Source organism: Xyrauchen texanus, chromosome 5 (assembly GCF_025860055.1).
Source record: "Xyrauchen texanus isolate HMW12.3.18 chromosome 5, RBS_HiC_50CHRs, whole genome shotgun sequence".
In the NCBI taxonomy this organism is placed as follows: Eukaryota; Metazoa; Chordata; class Actinopteri; order Cypriniformes; family Catostomidae; genus Xyrauchen; species Xyrauchen texanus.
In genome coordinates this window covers 30,893,434-30,918,430 of record NC_068280.1, presented here as the reverse complement: position 1 = coordinate 30,918,430, position 24,997 = coordinate 30,893,434, and the positions used below count along the sequence as shown (strand labels likewise).

Here is a 24,997-nt window from a genome sequence, read left to right as displayed (position 1 = left end):
AAATCACATTTATAGCATAATACCATTGTAATTACCAGTTTGTAACCTAAAAAAACACCTATAAACCACCAAAACCCACCCACACACAAAAACACACATTCTCATCTGATCAATACATTTCTTTACGATTTTATTTCAGGCACAGCATTTTACTTTACAAAGTCTCCCGAACACACCTGATAGTTGAGACAGAATATCTGGGTGTATTTTTGGAATAGACCACACACACAACCATACCATGACAAGAACATGAAGAGTGGCAGTATGATGGCAGCAACATGAGGGGTATGTTCAGCAGTACACACACACAAACACACACTTCCTCCATCAGTCTCCTGCACAGTCCGTTAGAATGTTGCTTTTCCTGGTAAAGCTGTTAGCTCTCGCTCTCCTTCCTCTCTCTCTCTCTCTCTCTCTCTCTCTCTCTCTCTCTCTCTCTCCGAGCAGCAGATGTTTAAGTGTGTATTTCTTTTTAACTCAATTTAATCTCTTCATGGTTTGGACCTCTCTTACTGCTGATCCCTAGATGTCCTGCATAACTCAATTATAAACACACACACGCATACACTCCTGACTGGGAGCAGAGTAATGAGCTAGATTAAGAAGACAGAGCTCAAGATTGTTTCGTATTTCTCCTAAAAATGCAATGCCACTCTTTTAGTGTTTCAAAATAATCAAACAGTCTAATTAATTAAAGCAAAATTAAATCTACAAATCAAAACAAAAACAAACCAATCGGCAAACTGCATTTAAATGTATAATGAGTGATTCTGTAGGCTTTAATGTGAAAGATGCCGAATTCTGCAAACATGTAGCAAGAAGACAGCAAAAGAAACTCGGGCAAACACAGAATTACGTGCTTAAAATAAACAACTTAGTTTGCAAAATCTACATAAATGAATGAGAAATTAAAAAATGAAAAAAAGACAAAAATCTAATTTAAAAAAGACAACAAAAGAGGTACCAAATGTGACACATGGAAAAGAGAAACAGAATGAAAGAGAGAGAGGGGGGAGACAAGGAGAAAAAATTTGGAGAGGAAAGAGAGGGGGATAAAGGACTTACAGTCTGAACAGTTTGGTTGTGCCCAGAAACAGCAACTCCGGAAGAACCTGAAGATTATTCCTGTTGAGACGCCTGCAAATACAGACAAATGTGGCAATATGAAATCACATGAAAATTCACTCAAATGAATGTGAGCAAAATGCAATGACTGTGAAGCACCAGGACCAATATCTGGTGTGTAGCAGACAGTAGACTGTTTCCATAAAAGCCTGGGTGGCTACCTGTTTACAAATAAAATGAATATAATGATCTTAGTTCGGACACAGTTATAATAATCAACTACAAATATTTTATAGAACATTGGAAAAACTGAAACCTACATATAAATACTTCAACTTGGGCCAGCCGGCCATCAATTTCAGCCTTAGCTTGTGAGTGTATTTGTGTGTGTGTGTGTGTGTGTGTGTGTGTGTGTGTGTGTGTGTGTGTGTGTGTGTGTGTGTGTGTGTTGGGGGCTTCTAGCAAACACACACAAACAAAGACCAGCCCGGAAAAACAGATGTGGGAAAAACAAACAGAACGTCTCACAAGTGAAGTGAAAGATCTTACAGTGCAAATAGACACAAACACACACATCATGAAAAGAAATGATGCATACTTAGTTTAGTTCAATGACAATTCAACAGTAAAAACTGATTTCTTGCTCTCTCTTAGTCTTTCTCTCTGTTCTTTGACATCATAAAAAACTGAGCAATATTCCTAGCTATATACATTATGCAGTGCATATATAATAGACATTATGCATAACAATCAGCACATATATAATACCCACTGCACATATTAATGAAGAGTGGCGCTATCGCTGTCAGTGTGTTAGACTAATGAGGCTTGAGATTAATCAATAAAGTTTTTAGTACTGGAAAACTGATCATTCAGAGTGTCCTGTGAGTTTTAAGAACCTCTAAAACTGCATTCTGCAGTCTACTGATAGATTGTTGTGTTAAAGCAATATCAACAAGCATGACTGCTGATATTCAGTACATCAGCATGATTGCAAAGGTGATATTGCTTTAACACAACAATTCTATAAAAAAGACATAAATATCCAATAAATTGCATTCTAAACACAATATGGCCAGTTAATTTGCCTAATTTTGCTTTACTAACGAAAATAATTCCAAACAAAGCAAGATCATACGCTGAATGTCGCCAAGCAATGCACAGACCAGTAGCCTGTCTGGAACATTTTGAACACTGACACATGTAATGGTACAAACAGTGAAGTGTCCAAAAGGCACTTGTCTAATCAGATTAGAGGACCAGAACTAAATGTTGTATAAAACAATACCAATAACTTCTTTTCTATTTGGTCAAGTGAGTTGAGTTGAGAGTCACTGCTTAAATTCTTGTGTGTATGTCCGCATATGAGATTTACCACACAGACACAAACACACATAACAATTAAAAGCATTAACAATTACACTTACACACATTAGGGATGCGCAATTCATCTGAAAAATTATTTACCATTACGTTTATGGCTGACGCAACTAACTAATCATGAAAAATTACAGCATTTAATGTAGGTCTACTCCCATAGCATTTAAGAGTGTTTTTACATGCACAACAATATGCCAAAAATCTACCAAAACTACCAAAAATCATGGGACATCGACACAATTCTAATCTTTTTGGCTCTATACACCACCACAATGGATTTGAAATGAAACGAACAAGATGTGCTTTAACTGCAGACTTTCAGCTTTAATTTGAGGGTATTTACCAAAAGTAATGGGACAGATTAACAATCATAATCAAACTTTCACTTTTTAATACTTGGTTGCAAATCCTTTGCAGTTAATTACAGCCTGAAGTCTGGAACGCATAGACATCACAAGACGCTGGGTTTCATCCCTGGTGATGCTCTGCCAGGCCCCTACTGCAACTGTCTTCAGTTCCTGCTAGTTCTTGGGGCATTTTCTCTTCAGTTTTTTCTTCAGCAAGTGAAATGCATGCTCAATCGGATTCAGGTCAGGTGATTGACTTGGCCATTGCATAACATTCCACTTATTTCCCTTAAAAAACTCTTTGGTTGCTTTCGCGGTATGCTTCGGGTCATTGTCCATCTGTACTGTGAAGCGCCGTCCAATGAGTTCTGAAGCATTTGGCTGAATACGAGCAGATAATATTGCCCGAAACACTTCAGAATTCATCCTGCTGCTTTTGTCAGCAGTCACATCATCAATAAAAACAAGACAACCAGTTCCATTGGCAGCCATACATGCCCACGCCATGACACTACCACCACCATGCTTCACTGATGAGATGGTATGCTTTGGATCATGAGCAGTTCCTTTCCTTCTCCATACTCTTCTCTTCCCATCACTCTGGTACAAGTTGATCTTTGTCTCATCTGTCCATAGGATGTTGTTCCACAACTGTGAAGGCTTTTTTAGATGTTGTTTGGCAAACTCTAATCTGGCCTTCCTGTTTTTGAGGCTCACCAATGGTTTACATCTTGTGGTGAACCCTCTGTATTCACTCTGGTGAAGTCTTCTCTTGATTGTTGACTTTGACACACATACACATACCTCCTGGAGAGTGTTCTTGATCTGGCCAACTGTTGTGAAGGGTGTTTTCTTCACCAGGGAAAGAATTCTTCGGTCATCCACCACAGTTGTTTTCCGTGGTCTTCCGGGTCTTTTGGTGTTGCTGAGCTCACCGATGCGTTCTTTCTTTTTAAGAATGTTCCAAACAGTTGATTTGGCCACACCTAATGTTTTTGCTATCTCTCTGATGGGTTTGTTTTGATTTTTCAGCCTAATGATTGCTTGCTTCACTGATAGTGACAGCTCTTTGGATCTCATAGTGAGAGTTGACAGCAACAGATTCCAAATGCAAATAGCACACTTGAAATGAACTCTGGAACTTTTATCTGCTCCTTGTAAATGGGATAATGAGGGAATAACAAACACCTGGCCATGGAACAGCTGAGCAGCCAATTGTCCCATTACTTTTGGTCAATTAAAAAGTGGGAGGCACATATACAAACTGTTGTAATTCCTACACTATTCACCTGATTTGGATGTAAATACCCTCAAATTAAAGCTGAAAGTCTGCAGTTAAAGCACATCTTGTTCGTTTCATTTCAGATCCATTGTGGTGGTGTATGGAGCCAAAAAGATTAGAAATGTGTCGATGTCCCAATATTTATGGACCTGACTGTAAGCATCTACAATTCAAATGTCTCAAACAGATTAAAGATAAAACCGGAAGAGTCATTATTGTTTTACCAGAAATTCAGGAGCAAAGGTTGATTTATGCTAATATTTACGAACCTACTGCTTATGATCAGTGCTTTTTGTATAGATCTTGAAGGGATATTGCAAGCCGCTGGCACCCCTCAAGATATAATATTAGGAGGAGTCTTTAATCTTTTGATGGACTCAGTCCTTGCTCATAGTGCAGCAAAAGTGTGTAAACCCCCTAGAGCAACATTGAAGCTTCACAGGATGTCTAAAAATCTTGGTCTTACAGATATTTGGAGACTTTTGAACCCATCCGAAAGGGACTTTAAATAATTTTCATCAGTTTATAAGATTGTTTCTAGAATATATTTTTCTTTAAATATCTAAGTAGATCATTTCATCTGTTGCTGATTGTTCAGTTGGAAACATTTTAGTCTCAGATCATGCTCTGGTGAGTTTAGTGGTGTTGCCACATACGGAGAAAAATCAATCATGTAGTTGGTGCTTTAATGTATCCCTTTTGCAAAATCCTGAATACCTACAAATGCTAAAGGCTGAAATCAGTGTCTATATGGAAACCAACTGGACCTCAGTATCCTCTGTGGGAGTGGCTTGGGAGGCACTTAAAGCAGTTCTTAGGGGTCGGATCATACAGTATGCCTCATTCATCAAAAAACCCAAAGCACGGGAACTTGTCGAGTTGGAAGAGAATATTAAGAGTGACAAATGTCGTCTGATGACCTCAGAGAATTGACCCGATTGAAATACAGATATAATACTATTTTGTCACAGAAGGTGGAGTTTTGACTATTCAGGGCATGACAGTCATGCTTTGAGTCTGGGAACAAAGCTTTTGGCTAGATATATAAAGCAGAGAGTGTCTTTTTCTAACCATTCCCTCAGTGTAATTTGCTGGTGGTGAAATATTTACCTCAGCCATTGATATTAATAATGCTTTTAAAAAATGATATCTTGATATCTATAGTTCCAAGGCTTCATCTGCTGATGAAGACATTAGAAACTTTGTGGAAACATTAGAACTCCCTAAATTGAAGAATGAGAAAAAAAAAAATCTCTTGATTCTGAGATAACTTTGGAGGAGCTTGGCGAGGTAATTAAGGCCTTGCCTACAGGCAAGGTTCTGGGGTCAGATGGTTTTGCCATTTAATTTAGATCTTATGCTACAGATCTGGCCACTTTTGTTAGAAGTTTATATGGAATCATTAAAGAATGGAACGCTTCCGCCAACTATGACACAAACTCGATCAATCTTTCTTAAAATCTTAAAAAGGACAAAGATCCAAGTGAGTGTAAGAGTTACCGTCCAATTTCCCTGATCCAGCTAGAAGTTAAAATATTGTCAAAAATTCTGGCTAACCGATTATGTGAAGTAATGACATCTCTTATACATACAGATCAGGTGGGGTTTATTCGGGGCTAGAGCTCTTCTGATAACATTAGGCCTTTCATCAATATTATGTGGTCGGTGGCGAATGATCAGGCTCCGTCGCGGCCATCTCACTTGATGCTAAAAGGCATTTCATATGGTAGAATGGGATAATCTTTTTAAGATTTTGGAAATATAAGGGTCCGGGAATACTTTTATTGGACGGATTAAGTTACTTTATAGACACCCGTTAGCGGAGGTACAAACAAATTGATTAATTTCAGATTATTTTACTCTGGATAGGGGCACCCGGTAGGGTTGCCCTCTTTCCCCATTATTGTTCTGTCTTGCCCTGGAACCAATAGCAGCCACGATAAGAAGGGAAGATGATTTTCCAGGGGTGGTGGAGGGAGGTGTGGCACATAAGATTTTGCTTTACGCAGATTATATTTTATTATTCGTTTCCGACCCCATTAGATGTATGCCTTGCCTCCATAGAATTATTCATTATTTTTCTAAATTCTTGGGATACAGAGTCAGTTTGTCTAAATCCGAAGCATTGGCTCTGACGGCATACTGCCCAGTAACGTCTTTTCAGCCAGGCACCTTCAAGAGGCCCTGGGATTCCCAGATCTCAGTTTCATAGGTATTTACAGCTATGCCACCTGCTCTGTAATATTTTTGGGAGTAGCATCCAACCCCTTAAAGTAGCAGATACTCTGGTGATTACTGCTTTTGGAAAAGGTCATGAGGCATCAGTGTATTACTCCCTGCTAATTCAGAGTCTGGGGGATGGAGCTTTAACTTCTATCAAGAGATTATTTTAGGGGGATTTGGTGTTGGGGTGGGGGGGTGTTGGCTAGGATTCTAGAGGGTGTCGGGTCTGCATCTCGAGATGCGGAGATGCGCCTTAAGCAATTTAAGATTTTACATAGATTTTATTGGACCCCCTCTAAATTGTATAGGCTTGGTCTTAAAGACATACCCACCTGCTGGCGATGCCAGTCGGAGGATGGAGACATGGCCCATGTTTTTTGGTGGTGTGTTGAGATCCAGGAATTCTGGTAGAAGTTTCAGAGTTTTGTGTGTGACAATTTGGGCACTCTGGTTTCATTTTGCCCCAGACTCTGTGCTTTGGGCGATGGGGTGGCCATTGATGCGGGGACTAGACACATAGAGCGTTGGGTTTTGACCTGTGTGATGATTGCCAGGCAGATTATTTTGAGGGGTTGAAGGTCAGCTGAAGCGCCCTCATTTTGGGATTGGTGCACGGAGATGTGGAGGGTTGCGGCTTTTGAGGAGGTGTCATTTGGAAGATGGAGTAACTTGGATTTGTTTGTTGGGAAATCAACTATTTGAAGTTTTTGGAGGGCTCTTGGGGTGGGGCAGTGGAGAGAGTAGTAAAGTTTTAAATGTGTATGATTATATATACACACACACACATATATATATATATATATATATCTTTTTGTGTTTTGTTTGCTTTTTAGTGTATATACTCATATGTGACCAGAGGGATGTTTGTTGGGGGTCAGGGTGGGGTTAGGGATTGGGAGGGGTGGTTGTGGGGTTTAAATGTTGATTCTATGTACATATGTTTTTCTTTTCTTTATTTATTGTAAGAATCAATAAAACAATTTATTTACAAAGAATTTGTTAAATGGGGTTAAGACTACTGCACACTTATTGGTAGCTAAAGACAGAAAAACTTTGTGAATGACTGGAATTCTGGGTCTTCATAAATTTGCTGAGCTTTATACAGAGTTCTGCAGAGTTCAGAGTTCTACAGAATTCTATGTGGGCCTGCTATTAAGCAACTTTCAAGCAATCTGACATGAAAATGTTTGCTGAAGAAATAAAACCTAACACTCAAATTGAAGTTTTGGAACCAAAGTGAAGAAGAAGAAACAGTGGTAATTTGGAATTGTTTTGGATATGCTAGATTTCGCTATAAGTTCTGTTAGTCAATATCAATATTGTGATTATAATATCTAGGGAAGTAATTGACAATTATGATTTTTTTTTTCATAATCATGCAGCCTTCACACACACAACTCAATCAGCACAAGATTGTATGTGAACTCTGCCAGCACAGAGGAAGAACCCATTAATTTCTTCCTCTCCCACTCTGCTATTCACTCTAACTTTCTTTGACAAAATCTCTCAAGCACACATTCACACACTCAAGCACAGCAGCCCATGACATCATCGTTCAGCTTCTGGGGTTACATCATTCTATTTAAATATTTAATGAATGATGAAATAATAATGAGGCACATAGTGCTGCACACTCCAGAAATGCCCACGTGTTTCACTCAGGCACAGAGGACAGCTTTCTCTATGGACCCCACTGCAGAAACACAAAAAGATACACACACACACACACACACTGCTTAAAGGGAATAAGATCGACCCTTAAAATAGATGAGGACACACAGACACACACACTCACAGCAAGAGTCTCATTTTAACTTTTACACACACACACACACACACACACACACACACACACACACACACACACACACACACACACACACACACACACACACACACACACACACTCATTTCCAGGAGGGCCATAAAGTGAGTTGACTTTTAATGCCAAAAAACAGGCAACAAGACTGAACAGAGGAAAGAATTAATTCAAAGTTAGTGTGAATGGTGTTTGCACAGTCACACATACACACACACACACACACACACACACACACACACACACACACACACACACACACATACAGCTGTATCATGATATACTCTGTGTGGGATTAAAGCAGACATGATCAAAAATTGTTGACCTGCCAATCACGTATAACTCAAAAGCGAAAGAGAAAGAGGTTCATAGCTTAGTTTAGAAATCAGTGATCGTAAATATACTCAGTCCATCCCACATTAGCTAAAGGCTAAACCAGTCCAACACTGTGTGTGTGAAAAGAAATCACAAAAGAAAGAAAAAGACAAGCAAAAACAAGCCAGCTATATGAGTGAAAGAAAGAAAATTACTTAGGGAATGGAAAGATAAAAAATAAGAGGACATAGATCTCGAAAGGATTCGCTTGAACTAAGATTTTATATTGTACATGAAGTGGCAACCCAGCACAATACCACACATTTATCGTACATAAGTTCTTCTTTCGTTCGTTCTTTCTTTTTTATTTTGTATTATTTGACTCCTTTTTCTCCCCAATTTGGCATGCTCAATTCCCAGTACTCTCTAATTCCTCATGGTGGCACAGTCCGGGTTGTGAAGGACGAATCTCATGCCTCCGCTTCTAACACAGTCAAATAATGCATCTTATCAAGTAGCTTGCTGAAAAATGTCCCTCTTAACTAAACACTCATATGTATTAATTATGTTGTAGTGTTTTACTAATAACTGAAATAATATTAATCTCTGCTTCCAATTCACCTAAAAAATAAATATATATATATATATATGTATATATATATATATATATATATATATATATATATATATATATATATATATATATATACACACATGAATTTGCACCATAATATCATAGAGTTTAAATGGACGCATAGCCTTTGAAGTCAACTAAAAGATTTGGGAAGCGTTTCCTCCTCCCTTTTAAAAGTTGATAAGTACATTTATTTAGCTATTCTAACAATGGGTGATTAAATGATTAGTCGTATTTTATAATGTGCATTTAGCATATTTTTTACCTGCTGTCCGCAATCAGAACAGATCTGACCCATCAGTTAAGAACCACTGGTGTGAGGGACAAACAAAAGAAAGAAATCTTAAAATCTCTTGCTCGTTTGCTCATGTCTTTTTTCATAGGCTTACTTTGTACCTGACTGCATTACTCATGGCTAGCAAACCACGATGAGGGGTATTTGTGCATATGTGTGCGAGTGCATGTGTGTGTGTGAGTATGAGTGAAGAAAGGGAGGTCATATATGGAACAGAGCCTCCACTTTTCCTCCCTACAGGGGGTCGTCACACCCAATACCTAAATGCATCTCCAAATCACATACACACACACACTCACACATATTTATGAAGGGTCTTTGGTAAGAGCATCATAATGCCTGTGCATACTAATCCTCTCAGCTATGCAGTCACCCTCCAGCATTAGACTCCTGCTTTTGTACCAGCACAGTGGGACTGATCTTACACACTGACTTTAGCTGTGCTATTCAGCGCTGCTGATAGCTCCTCTATCCGTACACTTATCACTATAAAGACCTATTCATTACCACCATTCACTCACAAACCCTTCAGTTATGCCAACACTGCACAATTTACTCCAAAATCAAGTTCCACTATTATTACAAGTTATTACAAGTTGGCTGTAAACACTGGCTTTATGAGCTATATGTTACTGCACAAATGTGCAAATACAGTTAATGCCATTGACCCTTTCATTAGTTAGCATTCAGAGCCACATTCTTCTGACACAACTGCTCTTTAAAAGTGAAGTATGTACATACTAATGCACACAGGCACAGTATTTGCGGGGACAGGGGAGATATGAAGCCTTACAATATCAACATTACTGCAATTAATATTTCAAGGTATTATACACGAAATACAGAGTTGAAGCAATATTGCAAAGTAAATCAAAACGTTCACTTTTACACAGTAAAAATGTGAAAATAAACAACCAAACTTCTCTAATGTAAATGAAACTAGTCCGTTTAAGCAGCAATGCATATTGCTTAAACCTCCATGATTGCCCCATTGTTGAAGAGGGTTTTAAAAGACTTTATTTATTTGTTCAAATGAAACAAACGCCACTAACTGTTTGTGAATTATTTTTCACAAGACAGAGTTGGCAAAATGCTTTTGTGTTTCAGCTGGGTTTTGAAAGGTTTTTGAAAATAATTTGATGGTAGCAGTTCATAAATCTATCCTCACCAAATTAAAAGGTAATGACTAGCAAAAAAAATTGACACATATGGCAGGTGATTGACTGAGCCTCACACAGTGTGACTCTAAATGCCAGTTCTATTGGATTTGGCATATAAACTGAACACCTGCCAGTCACCATTAAGAGATGGTAATTGACAGTCAATCGTCTGAGAATGAGAATACTGGTTAAAAATCAGCAGAGCGTAAACCTGATCCTCGAGCAGCAAGCCTTGTCTGTGAAAACAGCCAGTGTTTGGGGTCCACTGATGAAAGAAATCTGGTTTTGTGAGGTAATTAATCATTGATATGGCCTTCATACATTGTAGGATACATACAGTACTTCACAATAATCTTTATTAATTGTAATCCTAAAGCAGCAAAAATTAGGGCTCATAATTGTAATTATACTGATGTGTCATACCTGGTCCATAAGGCCATAATTAAAGTTTTTGCTCCAGCTTCCAGTGCCATTCACTTAAAGGTGTGTGTGTGTGTGTGTGTGTGTGCCCACACTTGATTTTGTATGTAATTTTGCAGTTAATTGTACTCAGCAGGTCACTCTGTTAATGCATACAGTATACACAAACACACTCACTTACGAATATACTGTTGACTTTTTGCCCTACAGGCTAGTGCAGCATATCTTGTGTTTTTGTGTGCATGTGTGTTAGTTATTTACAGTCTTTCCAGCTCTTTCAGGTCCTGAAATGCCCCTCTCTCTATAGAACTAATCTTGTTCTCCGTCAACTGCCTAAGAGAAGGAATGACAGAGAAAGGGAGAGAAAGCGAGAGAGAAACCAAAAGAAATATAAGTCACTAATTTCATGAATTTCAATGATTAAAACAGTTAATATTCCTGTGTAATATGGCTTCAGGATTTGCTGCCACAGAGAATTTCTAAAGTGCTCTTTACATTTTACTGCCAGCAAACCACATTTTTGTCACGGTATTTAATCCTATGTCTCTTCCTTGTCTCGTGCCTTGTTCTTAGTGTGTGTTGTGTGGGTGCGTGAATGTGTGGGCGTGTTGTTTGTACCATGATTAGCGCTCTGCCGCAATCACTCCTCTCACCAGCTGTTACTCATTCCCATTCCCTTTAAATTCTCACCACTCTCTCATCTCCTTGTCAGATCGTTGTTTGTGATGTCCGGTGTTGTTAAGCTCTTCAGAGTTCCAGTCCAGTTCTCTCGTTGTCCCTGTTTAGGTGTCCTGTTTGCTGTTACCGGATTCGCCGTGTCTGTTCAACACTTCTCTTCACTCTTCTCACCACGATCATCTGACCATTGGAGACTCTGCGCCACTAGACCATCACCCGGACTTTTCCCCTATCTTCTCAATTTGACTGTCAATAAACTAATTGTCAACTTGCAACTTGCTTCCTAGCTTCATTACGTAACAGAACGATCTGACCACAAGATGGAAGCAGCGGTAACAATTCAGACAGCCTAGAAGAATTACGTGATGAACAGCAGACTTCGTATGGAGAACCAGGAGAAGAATCTCAATGACACGGCTCGGCTGTCCAGGCTCTAGTGGCGCAGGTGTCGGACTCACCCAGCAAATTCAACTTCTGCGAGCTCCCACTGCGCCACCCGCACCGCTGATTCCTCAACCACCACCAGCGCCCCCTCCCAGTCGGAGCCCGCCTACCGGTTCCAGAGCTATATTCAGGTGAACCTAATTTTTGCCGAGCTTTTCTAACCACGATGCTCAATGCATTTTTCTTTACAACCCAGAACATTCTGTGATGAAAGAACCAAGGTAAGCTTTTGTCCTGGCGCTACTTTCTGGGAGAGCGGCCCTTTGGGAACGGCGGTGTGGGAGAATCAAGATGAATGCTGCACCTCTTTTCAAGCACTCTCCGCGGAGATGAGGCGAGTTTTCGACCGTGCTGTCTCGGTAGAGAGGCAGCCAGAGTGCTGGCCGACTTGCGTCAGGGGAGAGATCTGTATCAGACTTTTCTATCGAGTTCGGACGCTAGCGGCGGAGAGCCAATGGAGCGAGGAGCGCAGTGGGACATGTTCCTGCATGGGCTGGCTGATCGGCGTCCAAAAGGAGATATCGCCATGGATCTCCCCACCAAGCTAAGCGATTTGATCGCCTTGAGCTTAGAGTGGGCGCAAGGTTGTCCAGAATGGAACAGCGAGTACAAACCAACCGCCCCTTGAGAGGATTAGGCGGTCAATGTTCTGGAGGCGGGGCAGCGTTCAGCCCGTCTGTGATCGAGCCCATGCAGGTGGGTCGAGCCCGGCTTTCCGGGAGGAGAAGGAAAGGCGGAGATCCCAGGGACTGTGTTTGTACTGTGGTGGTGCTGGACATTTTGCCTACAACTGTCCTTTAAAAGGATCCGCCCGATAGCAAGTATGAGGCTACTATCGGGTGGGATCTCCGCCAGAAGACCTCATCCACATCTACCCTCCTTCGGTAAGTCTTCAATGGTCTAATCACCGTCCACGACTGTCGAGCACTTCTGGATTCTGGGGCCGAAGGAAATTTCATGGACTACACTTTTGCACTCAACCACCAAGTCCCCTCAAGTCTCTCACTCACCGGATCGCTGTTCACGCCCTCAATGGCCAGAAACTTCCCACCATTTCCCTAGCCACTGAAGACATCACTCTCGTCACGTCAGGCAATCACACGAGACCATCTCCTTCTACATACTGGACACTCCTCTTGCCCCCATAGATCCTTGGTCATCCCTGGCTCACCCATCACAACCCTAAAGTGGACTGGCAGTCTAAGTCTGTGTCAGCGTGGAGCACTCAATGTCATAAGTCTTGTCTTGTTTCTGCCTGTTAGGTCTGTTTTTGTCCCTGTTTTTTCAGGAAGAGGCGGTGGATTTATCCTAGCGTGCCCATGGAGTACCTGGACCTGAAGGAGGTGTTCAGTAAGTCTCGGTGACTTCTCTCCCTCCACATCGTCCCTATGACTGTGCCATAGAGTTATTGCCAGGTACATCTCCGCCTAAGGGCAAGTTATATTCACTCTCGATTCCAGAGAGGAGGCTATGGAGAAATATATTTCTGATTCTCTAGCTAATGGATTCATCCGCCCTTCCTCTTCTCCAGCGGTAGGGATTCTTTTTGTGGGGAAGAAGGATGGATCTCTGCGACCTTGCATTGATTACGGGGGCTGAACAACATCACGGTAAAGAATACTTATCCTCTACCGTTGATGTCTTCAGCTTTTGAGAGGTTGCAGGGAGCATCCATCTTCCGCGAAATTGGATTTACGTAATGCTTATCATTTGGTCCGCATCAGGGAGGGGGATGAATGGAAAACCGCTTTTAACACCCCAGAGGTCACTTTGAATACTTGGTCATGCCGTTCGACTGTCCAACTCCCCAGCGGTCTTCCAGGCACTCGTCAATGGCGTGCTGCGAGACATGGTTGATCAGTTCATATATGTTTACCTGGATGACATATTGATTTTTCTTCTTCTCTCCAGGAACATGTGCAGCACGTCCGGCTAGTGCTTCAGAGATTGCTAGAGAATGGGCTTTTTGTCAAGGCGGAGAAATCGCTTTTCATGCACAGTCTGTTCCTTTCTTAGGGTACATCGTAGTCGGTTGAGGGAATGCGCATGGATCCTGAGAAGATCAAGGCTGTGGTAGATTGGCCAAGTCCAGAGTCTCGTAAGGCCCTACTGAGATTCCTGGGGTTACGCCAATTTCTACCGGCGTTTCATTCGCAATTTCAGTCAACTAGCCACACCTCTGACCGCCCTGACCTCCCCAGAACAACGTTCAGGTGGTCAGAGCGCAGCTGAGCTGCGTTTGCCAAACTGAAAGGTTGCTTTGTTTCAGCCCCCATCCTGATAACCCCTGATCCATCACGTCAGTTACGTGGTGGAGGTCGATGCATCAGAGGTGGGGGTAGAGCGCAGTGCTATCCCAGCGTTCTCCTTCAGGCGACAAGATACACCCTTGCGGCGTTTTTTCTCATCGCTTGTCCTCGGCCGAGCGTAATTATGACATTGGTAACAGAGAGTTGTTGGCAGTCAAGTTAGCTTTGGAGGAATAGAGCCACTGGTTGGAGGGTTGAGGGTACCTTTTATCGTCTGGACCGATCACAAGAATTTGGAATATATTACGCACAGCTAAAGATTAAACTCCAGGCAGGCTCGGTGGGCTCTTTTTTTGGTCGTTTTGATTTTACTCTCTCGTACCGCCGGGTTCCAAGAACATCAAACCCGATTCTTTATCACGTATTTTTGATCACTCCGAGCGCCCGTCTACTCCGAGTGCATTTTACCAGAGACTCTATTCATCTCTACACTCACATGGGAGATCGAATCGAAGGTCAAGACGGCCTTAGAAGAGTAGCGCCCGGCTCGGTGCCCACCGAACCGTTTGTTTGTGCCGGAGGGTTCACGGTCCAGCGTTATTCAGTGGGGACATTGTTCTAATGTGGCTTGTCATCCAGGAGTTAATCGAACTAAGTTTTTAGTCAAGCAGCGATTCTGGTGGCCTTTGATGGTTCGTGGCGTTCACAGTTTTGTTTTGGCTTGCTCAGTCTGCGCCACTGGTAAGAGTTCAATCGACCCCCAGGCGGGTTACTTCAACCGCTGCCGGTGCCATCGAGACCCTGGTCCCATATCGCTCTAGATTTTATCACCGCCCTCCCACCCTCACAGGGACACACGGTAGTTTTAACCGTGGTGGACCGGTTCTCGAGCGGCCCACTTCATTCCCTTGCCCAAATTACCCTCTGCCAAGGAGACAGCGGTGATTGTCATTGACCACGTCTTTCGGCTACATGGCCTCCCGACAGATGTGGTCTCTGACAGAGGACCCCAATTTGTGTCCAAATTTTGGCGAGAATTTTGTAAATTACTGGGAGCGACTGTTAGTCTGTCCTCAGGGTTTCATCCCCAGAGCAATGGTCAATCTGAGCGAGCCAACCAGGATCTGGAGAGAGCGTTACGATGTTTGGTATCCAAGAATCCTTCCTCATGGAGTCAGCAACTGTCTTTTTGTTGAGTACGCCCACAACACGTTACCAGTATCATCCACGGGCCTATCTCCGTTTGAGTGTAGTGTAGGTTACCAGCCACCTATTTTTCCTAGTCTGGAATCGAGTCGCGGTCCCTCCGCTCACGCCTTAGATCCAGAGGTGTCACCGCACTTGGACTAGGGCCGGGAGACTCTACTCCAAGTGGGGTCACGCACCAAGGCCAAAGCTGATCGCCACCGGTCTAGGCCTCCCGTTATCGTCGTTGGTCAAAAAGTGTGGCTTTCTACTAAGAACATTCCTCTACGTTCAGTATCTAATAAACTTGCACCTAAATTTATTGGCCCGTTAAGCTGTCACCAAGATCGTTAGTCGGTGGCAGTCCGCCTCAACCTTCCTCCAGCGTACAGGAGAATTCACCCGTATTTCATGTATCCAAAATAAAACCCGTCTTTTATTCCGCATTAACCCGCCGGTTCGGTTCCCCCGCCGCGACTTCGTAGGCGGGGAACCTACTATTCGGTCAACCGTATTCTGGACTCAAGGCGGAGGGGCGCGGATTTCAGTACCTGGTGGACTGGGAAGGTTACGGTCCGGAGGAGAGAGGTTGGGTACCGGCCAGAGACATTCTGGATCACTCCCTTATCGATGACTACAATCGGCAGGTAAGGGAGCCTGGGAGCATCAGGAGGCGTTCCTAGGGGAGAGTACTGTCACGGTATTTAATCCTATGTCTCTTCCTTGTCTCGTGCCTTGTTCTTAGTGTGTGTTGTGTGGAGTGCGTGAATGTGTGGGCGTGTTGTTTGTACCATGATTAGCGCTCTGCACAATCACTCCTCTCACCAGCTGTTACTCATTCCCATTCCTTTAAATTCTCACCACTCTCTCATCTCCTTGTCAGATCGTTGTTTGTGATGTCGGTGTTGTTAAGCTCTTCAGAGTTCCAGTCCAGTTCTCTCGTTGTCCCTGTTTAGTGTCCTGTTTGCTGTTACCCGGATTCAGCCGTGTCTGTTCAACACTTCTCTTCACTCTTCTCACCACGATCATCTGACCATTGGAGACTCTACGCCACTAGACCATCACCCCGGACTTTTCCCCTATCTTCTCAATTTGACTGTCAATAAACTAATTGTCAACTTGCAACTTGCTTCCTAGCTTCATTACGTAACAATTTTTTCAAATACACTTTCACAAGTTATCTCTGAGATCTGAGATGCCCCTCTTATTATAAAACCACTGTAAAAAAAAAAAAAAGTGCTTTCAACACCATTCTTAATACAATATCTATTTATAGACTATGTTTACATTTTTTTAAAAAATAATAATAATTTAACTGCACCATTTTTTTTACATCATCACAGATGCCCAGGTCAACATGTGTAACATATGAAATCATGAAATCAATATGCTATATTTTATTTTTTTTATGTTTTGTTTATTTTAACATGAATCAAGAATACATGTTGGCAGATTTGAAAAGTTCATTTCAGTGCTGCCTTTCGTCCCAGCAAGTGAGATAGGAAGAGAGTGGGAGAGAGAAAGGGTTATAAACAAAAAAGAGTGTGTCTGTGAGGGAAAGGAAAAGGAAAAGAAAAGGAAAAGACAGACAGAGTGAAAGTTTTCAGCTGAAATTCTACCCTACAAATGGGAGGGAAAACCTGTTCTTACATGAGGTCACTATATGTCTCTCTCTAACACATACATTCACACCCACACATTCCATCTCACTCACTTTACATTCACAAAATCTCCCTCTCTCTCACACAACCTCACACAGATACAGAGCTGTAGGTAGATAGAAAGACAGATAGAGACAGACAGTCCACATTCCAATAACACAATCATTTTTGTGAATTTGTATCTTTGTATGTCTTTGTGTGTTTTGAGAATCATAGGCTTACTGCCTAGTTAAGCTTCACCGTTCAAACTTGTTCTGTGTTTGAGTGTGTATACTACAAGTGTTTAACTTTCACTGAAATCCGTAACGATGTATTCCATGACAAGTCAAGGCATTTGTTATGACGATGCTTTCACCAGCATTAATCTACTATATTAATGGACCCATCAGGGCATGATGTGTTCACAAGATGACAGGACTAAATCTGCACAATGAGTGGCATAAATGCATATGACAACCTAAATTCCACATTTACAACTTAATAGCAAAATAAGCTGTACAATAATGATGGATAAAAACCTCTTTCACTTAAAATTTAAAACACTGTTTGTTCCAGGTCTGTACATGTTTCACTATAAAGGGCATACGTTGCCTCATATGTTGCTTTTAAAAACACTTTCACAAAACACATATTTCGTGGTTGTTGAATTTTTCATTATGTTTATATATCTTTTTGCAGAAAAAATAAATCAAGAAAACTAGTTCTTCAATACTTACAGAACTCTGAGGTTCCGCAGTCCCGCAAAATCTGCCTTCGTGATTTTAGTCAGATTATTTGCATTCAGGTCACTGTGGAAAGAAGAGAGGGGTTAAAACTGTGAATAATTAAGAAGTCTAATTTAGGCTATTAAGTGGTATGAACAAAGCTATGAAGCTATGAACAAATTTTTCTGGTCACTTAATGGCCACCAGTGATGGATTTTACAAACTAAATGTTGGATTGCAGTTATAGGATATATTCATTTGTTACATTGCCTGCATTATCATGGGCTACATTTTATCATTGCTGAAGAATGGGCAAACTCTTAGCAGGTTTCTAATTGAATTCCTGTCAGAGTTCGGCAATCTTCACCAATTAAATTTGGTGTCATGTATAGCCTTTGAAACCTATTTTTCATGCACTCCCATTGCAGACTCTATGACAGCTCCTTGCAGATACCCAGCCAAAAATTGTGAAGGTATGTTACAATACAACATTCAATACAACGAGTCAATCCTAGAGTTTTAATGCACAAATAGCCAGAAGTGACTGAACTTCTAATAATTAAAATAAGACTTGTATCTGCGTCTTTGGTGGCAAAAGAGTGTTCCTCCGAAGCAGAGACCATGAATAGAGCAGGTTGTGTTTAAACTTAATTAATGAATCCCACTCCAGAGAGACAATTAATATAACAGACAGATAGTGATATGCGTGAGTGGAATAGAAAAGGGACTCTGGTTTTGTTCTAATGACAGCACTTCAAAATAAAGCCTGGGCACACTTTACATTTCACTATTGATATTACTGTGATTTAGGTACAGGTTTATAATAATAGGCTAATATATATTTATATATATGTAATTAATTTTGGAGCAGCTTACAATAAATGCACTTTGTATTTGCCATTACTATAGTAATGAACTATTTTAGGCAATTATGTAGCCTAATAACAATGTAACGTGTTATGAATTAATGTAATGGGTATGTTTAATTGATTATTTCATTTCATAGTTATAATTATATCATTGATTTAATTGTTTTGTGGGGCAGCCTATAACAAATGCACATTGTTAGTGTTGGTCATGGAATGTGTTTATGCGCACTCACAGTCGTTCAGTGTTGCGGGGAATATTCCGTGGCACGCTCCGCAGTCTCTGACCGTGGCAGTCCACCGCTGTCCCGCTGCAGGAGCACTGAGACGGGCACGATTGAGCCCCAGCCCCACCGAACACTACACAAAGCACCGCTCCAAAACACACCACAGCTTTCAACACAAACATCACCTCTGCTTTCTCGAGTTCTGATTATACAAACAAAACTCCTGGTGGGAAACAGCACCAATGCAGGAGTTTGAATTTCATAAAAGAGAGTCACACGAGCTGGTCAATACAAATGCTATTTGAAGTACAATTATCTTTTAGGGGAAAAACACTTGTAATCTCCTCCGACTGGAATTATTCCCCCCTTTTACTTTAGACAGAAATTTAATTCAATCCAGAACAGATCCCATTTGGGGGTCTCTCTAGTCTCTTCTGTTTGGGGACGCGAGTTTAGGGTGCGGATCCAGACGATTCCACAGCAAAACAAAGTTTAAACTAATCCTGCACTGAATATACTGAACTGTCGCTCTGACCGCTCTGCACTTTTGTTTGATCGCTCCTAAAACACCTTACGCGCGCATACGCAAGCGAGAGACAAGCGCATAGAGAGACACACTTGAAAAGCCACCTGGTGATAGAGATGCGGTTATATAGATTTTCACGTGCGCTCACAGGGTATTGGTTAATTAGTGTATTGATCTCCGCGCGCCCTCATTCATCCGTCCTCCTGTCACAAAGAGACAAATCTTTTTTATAAATCCAACTCGGTGCAAGGTAAAGTCCTGGGTGATCCTCTGCCTGTACTCGAATACTCAATCGGAAGTGTGTGGGTCTCTCTCTGGCACCTGCGTGTGTGTGTGTGTGTGTGTGTGTGTGTGTGTGTGTGTGTGTGTGTGTGTGTGTGTGTGTGTGTGTGTGTGTGTGTGATTTACGAGGACAATTTTGTAAGTTACAAACTGGTAATTACAAGGTTATTATGCTATAAATGTGATTTATGAGGACATTTCTAGTGTCCCCATAATTCAAATCGCTTAAAAATCATACTTAACAATGTTTTATTGAAAATGTAAAAATGCAGAATGTTTTCTGTGAGGGTTAGGTTTAGGGGTTGTGTTAGGTTTAGAGGATAGAATCTATAGTTTGTACAGTATAAAAGTCATTATGTCTATGGAAAGTCCTCATAATGATAGGTAGACCAACATGTGTGTGTGTGTGTGTGTGTGTGTGTGTGTGTGTGTGTGTGTGTGTGTGTGTGTGTGTGTGTGTTGAGAGTAAAGGCGGCGCCTCTAGTGTGGGAGTCCCGCACAGCGATAATACTCGGTAACGGACTCACAATTTCACTACATCCAAACTGAGCATAACACGGGTACCGAGTCCATTCAACCAAGTCTCTGTCAAACGTCCTTCAAGCCTAATGTACTGAGACACATTGCGTCATGTAGCTAGAAGAACACTTTAAAATACTACAATAATTTAAAACAAATCTACACTATTTAAAGTAGATAGCTAAGAATATATTGTTATTTTTAGACGAATCCCGACTTTGAGATCAAGTTGAAGTCTAATTGGGCTTTGCCTGGAGTTAGGGAATAAAATTATTCCCTTGCACCAATAGTGAATGAACTCCAGTGTTTTGATTTCCCTCGTTTTCACGCCTCGTTGTTTTAGGTGAAGTGTGGCTCTCAGTCGCGGGACTTTCATTCTCTCAGACTAACATAGACATTTCTGTATATACCGGGGGCAGCTCCACCCCTCAAACCGCCCCGCTGGCCGCATGAGACCGAGCCGTCTGCCATCTACGGCAGTCTAAAGACGGTAGCCTATGCGCCAGTGACGCACAGAGCTAACAAATGAAGTGAACCAGCATCTCTCTCTCTCTCTCTCTCTCTCTCTCTGTGTGTGTGCGCATGCGTTGAGCGAGTGTGGAGCGTGGATGCGGAGTGTTTGGTTGCTGAGTAAGGTACGAGTGTTTGGTATCTTTCTTTCTTCCTTTTTTTTAATCTGTTTATTGTGGTTAGTAGACGTTGTGTTTTCTTTTCTTTTTGTTGTTGTTTTTGGTAGTTTTGGTAAGTGTAGAGCGGTTGTTTTAGGGAGGGCTGTTGTTAACTCCCAGTCTGTGTACTGGGAGTATGGCCGCTCCAGGTGTGCAAAGTTTGGAGTTTCTGACAAGACGTCACGGGGTAAAAATCGATACTACCGCAAGTGTTGAGGAATGTGTTTTAGCGGTTAGTACAGTTGTCGGGCATGAAAATGTTCTGTCTGCATCGCGTATGAACAGCGCTAATGTTCTGTTCGTCAAGACCATTGATTTAGTGAATTTGTTGGTTGAGAGTGGAGTTGAGATAGGTGGTATTTTTACATCTGTACTCCCTCTTTCTACTCCCTCCAAAAGAGTAACACTGTCTAATGTGCCGCCGTTTATAAAGAATGATGTTCTTGTTGGAATGCTAGCTAGATACGGGAAAATGGTCTCTCCAATAAAGATGATCCCAATTGGAAGCAAGTCATCTTTATTAAAGCATGTGATGTCTTTCAGATGATTTGTATATATGGTCTTGAAAGAAAATGTAAATGAACTTGATCTGACCCTTAATTTCAGTCATGAGGGGTTTAATTATGTGATCTACGCTACAACAAACACAATGAAATGTTTTGGTTGTGGCGAAAATGGACATCTTGTTCGTGCTTGTCCAAGAAGTGCAAATATTCAAAATGAAACTGTTCTAAATGTAACTCCTGAGAACGTAGCTGAAGTGAGGAATGACATTGTTGCAAATGATGAAGAGATGCCAGGCCCAAGCAGGGCACCGGTTGTTTCAAAAAACTTGAAAGATTGTTCTGAGATTCCAGGAAAAATGGTTGAAATAGAGGGAAAAGTTGCAGCTGAGAAGGAAGAAATCAGAAGTGTTTTGAGAACTGAAAAAGAGGTGTGTGACTCAGATGAGTCTGAGAACAGCGACAATGAAGATGAGGCTACGAAAAATGTGATGGTGATACAAGAAATGGAGAGATCTGAGTTAGAGGACAAATAATGTTTTCTTAAGACTCCCCAAAAAAGGAAATTGTTGGGTTGTCATGCTGACAAACGAGCTAAAAGATTAAATGGTAATTGTGATAACCAGACTGACAATGAGAGTGAAAATGATATGTCAGAATGTAGTTTTAATGCCAGTTTACCCCAAAGTGGTTTCTCTAGCAGAGAGTATACTGTTGAGGAAATACAATCCTTCTTAAAAGTGACGAAAAATACAAGGAACGTAAAAGTAGATGAATATTTCCCTGACATTATGCAGTTCATTGAAAAAGTAAAGGTTTTCAGAAGTAAAAACTGTTTCACTGATCAGGAGGTTTACCGTCTAAAGAAAATTGCTGCAAAGTTAAATAACTAGTCAAGAGTTTTATTGCAAAATTTTAAGAATGGATAACATAGTATATCCTTTTTGGCTTTATTGCCTCTGTTGCTCTTTTCTTTTCTTTTTAATGGAGGAAATAAACCTTGCTTCTTTAAATGCTAATGGAGCGAGAGATTATAAGAAGAGAGCACAGGTATATGAAACAATGAAGTGTAAGAAATTTGATGTGTTGTTTGTGCAAGAGACCCACAGTGATGCATCAAATACTACAGATTGGGCTAAAGAATTTGATGGTTTAGTAATTTTAAGTCATCATACTTCTTTAAGTGGTGGAGTTGGAGTTTTATTTTCTAAGAATTTTATTCCACATTCCTATAATATAGAAGAAGTAATTAAAGGAAGGCTCTTGAAGATAAAAGCTTCATTTGAAAATAGCACTTTTATATTTGTCTGTGTATATGCTCCAACTGTGGCTTTAGAGAGAATGATCTTTTTAAATACTTTGGGGAATGTTTTAAATGATTGTAATGCTGATGAGCTTTTATTTGTGAGAGGGGATTTTAATTGTACTGAAAATGGCTTAGACAGAAATCATGTCGAACCACACATGCAATCAAGAAAGAGTTTAATTCAATTGATGAAGTCTCACAGTATTATTGATATATGGAGGAATTTCCATGACACGCAGAGACAATATACTTGGGCTCATGCTTATGATAATCAATTATCAATGGCAAGGCTTGACAGATTTTATGGTTTTAAACATCAACTAAGTATGTTCAGGGAATGCTCAATAATCCCAGTAAGTTTCTCTGACCATAGCTTGGTAAAATGTATTGTGGCAAAAAATCATGTTAAATCAAAAAGTGCATATTGGCATTTTAATATTAATTTATTGAGTGATTCTTTTTTTAGAGATGTTTTTAAAGAATTCTGGAAAAATGCCAAAGCTATGAAATCTTCTTTCTTGACTTTGCAGCAGTGGTGGGATTTTACAAAAGTTCAAATAAAACAGTTGTGTCAGCAATATACTCACAATGCTACAAGAGACATAAATAAGTCAATGAGGGTTTTGGAAGAAGACTTCCAAAAGCACACTTCCTTGTGCTCAACATATGTGTGACTATTTGAAGGTGTGTGCAGAAACAGGAATAGCTTTACATGTGTGCTCACATGACCACTGGGAGAATTTATGTCCTCCAAAGGTGGTTCCTGTTCACTTCTAAAAATGGTCAGACCAGAGTCAAAGAAGAGGATGATAGATAATGCATGTTTAAAAAAGTGTAAGCCCCACCTTGTTTGAGGAGATGTATTTAAGTGAACGGAACCCAGAGATGCTTTAGTTGTTGTTGTGGTTGTACTGCAGGCAACTCGGCTTTATGGTATGATAATAAAGTCTATTCTTCTGAAATCAAAATCCCAAAGATGTTGAGTGATTTTTCACAAAATTGGCAGAAACTACTAGACTCTCCTCAACCACCACCAGTGTGCATCATCCACATGGATGATGCAACGGCAGCCATAGTGCACAAGTTCGCTCATCACACACCACCTATTGTTGGAGAGGAGAGAGTGAAGTGATAGAACCAATTAATGGATGGGGATTATTAGAAAGCCATGATTATTAGAGGGCCAATGGGGGATTTTTAATGAATCTTAGTTAATGTTAATGTATAATAAACTATTGTTAATTTAGGGCCAGGCACCAATGGGGCATAGGCATCTATCTAATCTGTTTTCTTTTCTCCTTCTCCTTTATCTTCTTCTTCTGCCACTGAGGTCTATGGTAGCCCATAGAACCGTTTGGAGGAAAGTTATAATACAGTAGAAGACAGTCTTATAGAAAAAAGAAGACAATCTGAACTTATACCATAGCAAATATGCGGTCTCTGTATCAAACCTTTGAGCATCGTCAACAGCTCAAAGTTGCACTTATGTTTATGCTAATCAATTTTAGTTTTTCATAAGGTTTAGGGGTAAAAAAATAATCTGATTCCTTGGCTTATGCCAAGTCAAATGGACACCATGGTTTTAATTTCCGCCAACTACTGACTTTCCAACAACTACTGCTGAAAATTCAGGGACGTTCCTGGAAAAGACGGTGCTGTATAAACCCTTGGCATGGACACTGACACACCCCTGGCCCATAAAGACACTGGCTTTTGGACTTGATGCTGATAACAACTTGGATGGTCCTTTTCCTCTTTGGCCCGGAGAACACAATGGCTGTATTTTTCAAAACTATTTGAAATGTGGACTCAAAAACATGGTTCCACTGTTCTACTTTCCATCTAAGATGAGACCGAGCCCAGAGAAGTCGGCAGCGCTTTTGGACAGTGTTGATGTAGGACTTCTGCTTTGAAGGAGTAGGCTGTTTTTGGAGGCTCCTTATATACTATGACGCGATTGCATCACCTGTTTATCATCTGTTTCACGTTGCCTTGTTATTTTAATGCATCATATTGTTAAATTCTTAAATTCTTAAGTCTTAAATTGCCCCTGTGTCAACTTTTTGGGAGTGTGTTGCAATCATGTGATTTGAAATGACTGTACATTATAAAAAAAAAAAATAAATAAATTCACTAGGTAAAACATCATAAAATGTTTAGTTGTAGTGCTTTCAATATAGCAAAGGGTGAATATAATTTACAAATCACTCCTTTTTTGTTTTTATTAGCATTTTTCATA

General features: G+C 40.8%; 1 protein-coding gene across 1 annotated transcript; it reads right to left on the bottom strand.

Annotated features, from left to right (window-relative positions):
- Positions 1-1,061: 1,061 nt before the first annotated feature.
- LOC127643527 (slit homolog 2 protein-like) lies at positions 1,062-19,668 on the bottom strand. Its single transcript, XM_052126321.1, has 4 exons — positions 18,964-19,668; positions 17,874-17,945; positions 11,202-11,273; positions 1,062-1,137 (listed from the first exon to the last, which is right to left on the bottom strand). Exons 1-4 carry the CDS (start codon positions 19,134-19,136, stop codon positions 1,062-1,064), a joined length of 393 nt encoding a protein of 130 aa, XP_051982281.1. The 5' UTR covers positions 19,137-19,668.
- Between the last annotated feature and the right edge of the window lie 5,329 nt (positions 19,669-24,997).

What these genes read in the sequence shown, in the direction of transcription:
- LOC127643527 (XM_052126321.1), bottom strand. Translation starts at nt 19,136, where the DNA reads ATGTTTGTGTTGAAAGCTGTGGTGTGTTTTGGAGCGGTGCTTTGTGTA. An exon ending in CTGCGGAACCTCAGAGTTCT is followed by an intron (nt 11,274 to 17,873) that starts GTAAGTATTGAA and finishes TCCTTCTCTTAG; the next exon opens with GCAGTTGACGGAGAACAAGA. An exon ending in CTGAAAGAGCTGGAAAGACT is followed by an intron (nt 1,138 to 11,201) that starts GTAAATAACTAA and finishes CTGTATTTGCAG; the next exon opens with GCGTCTCAACAGGAATAATC.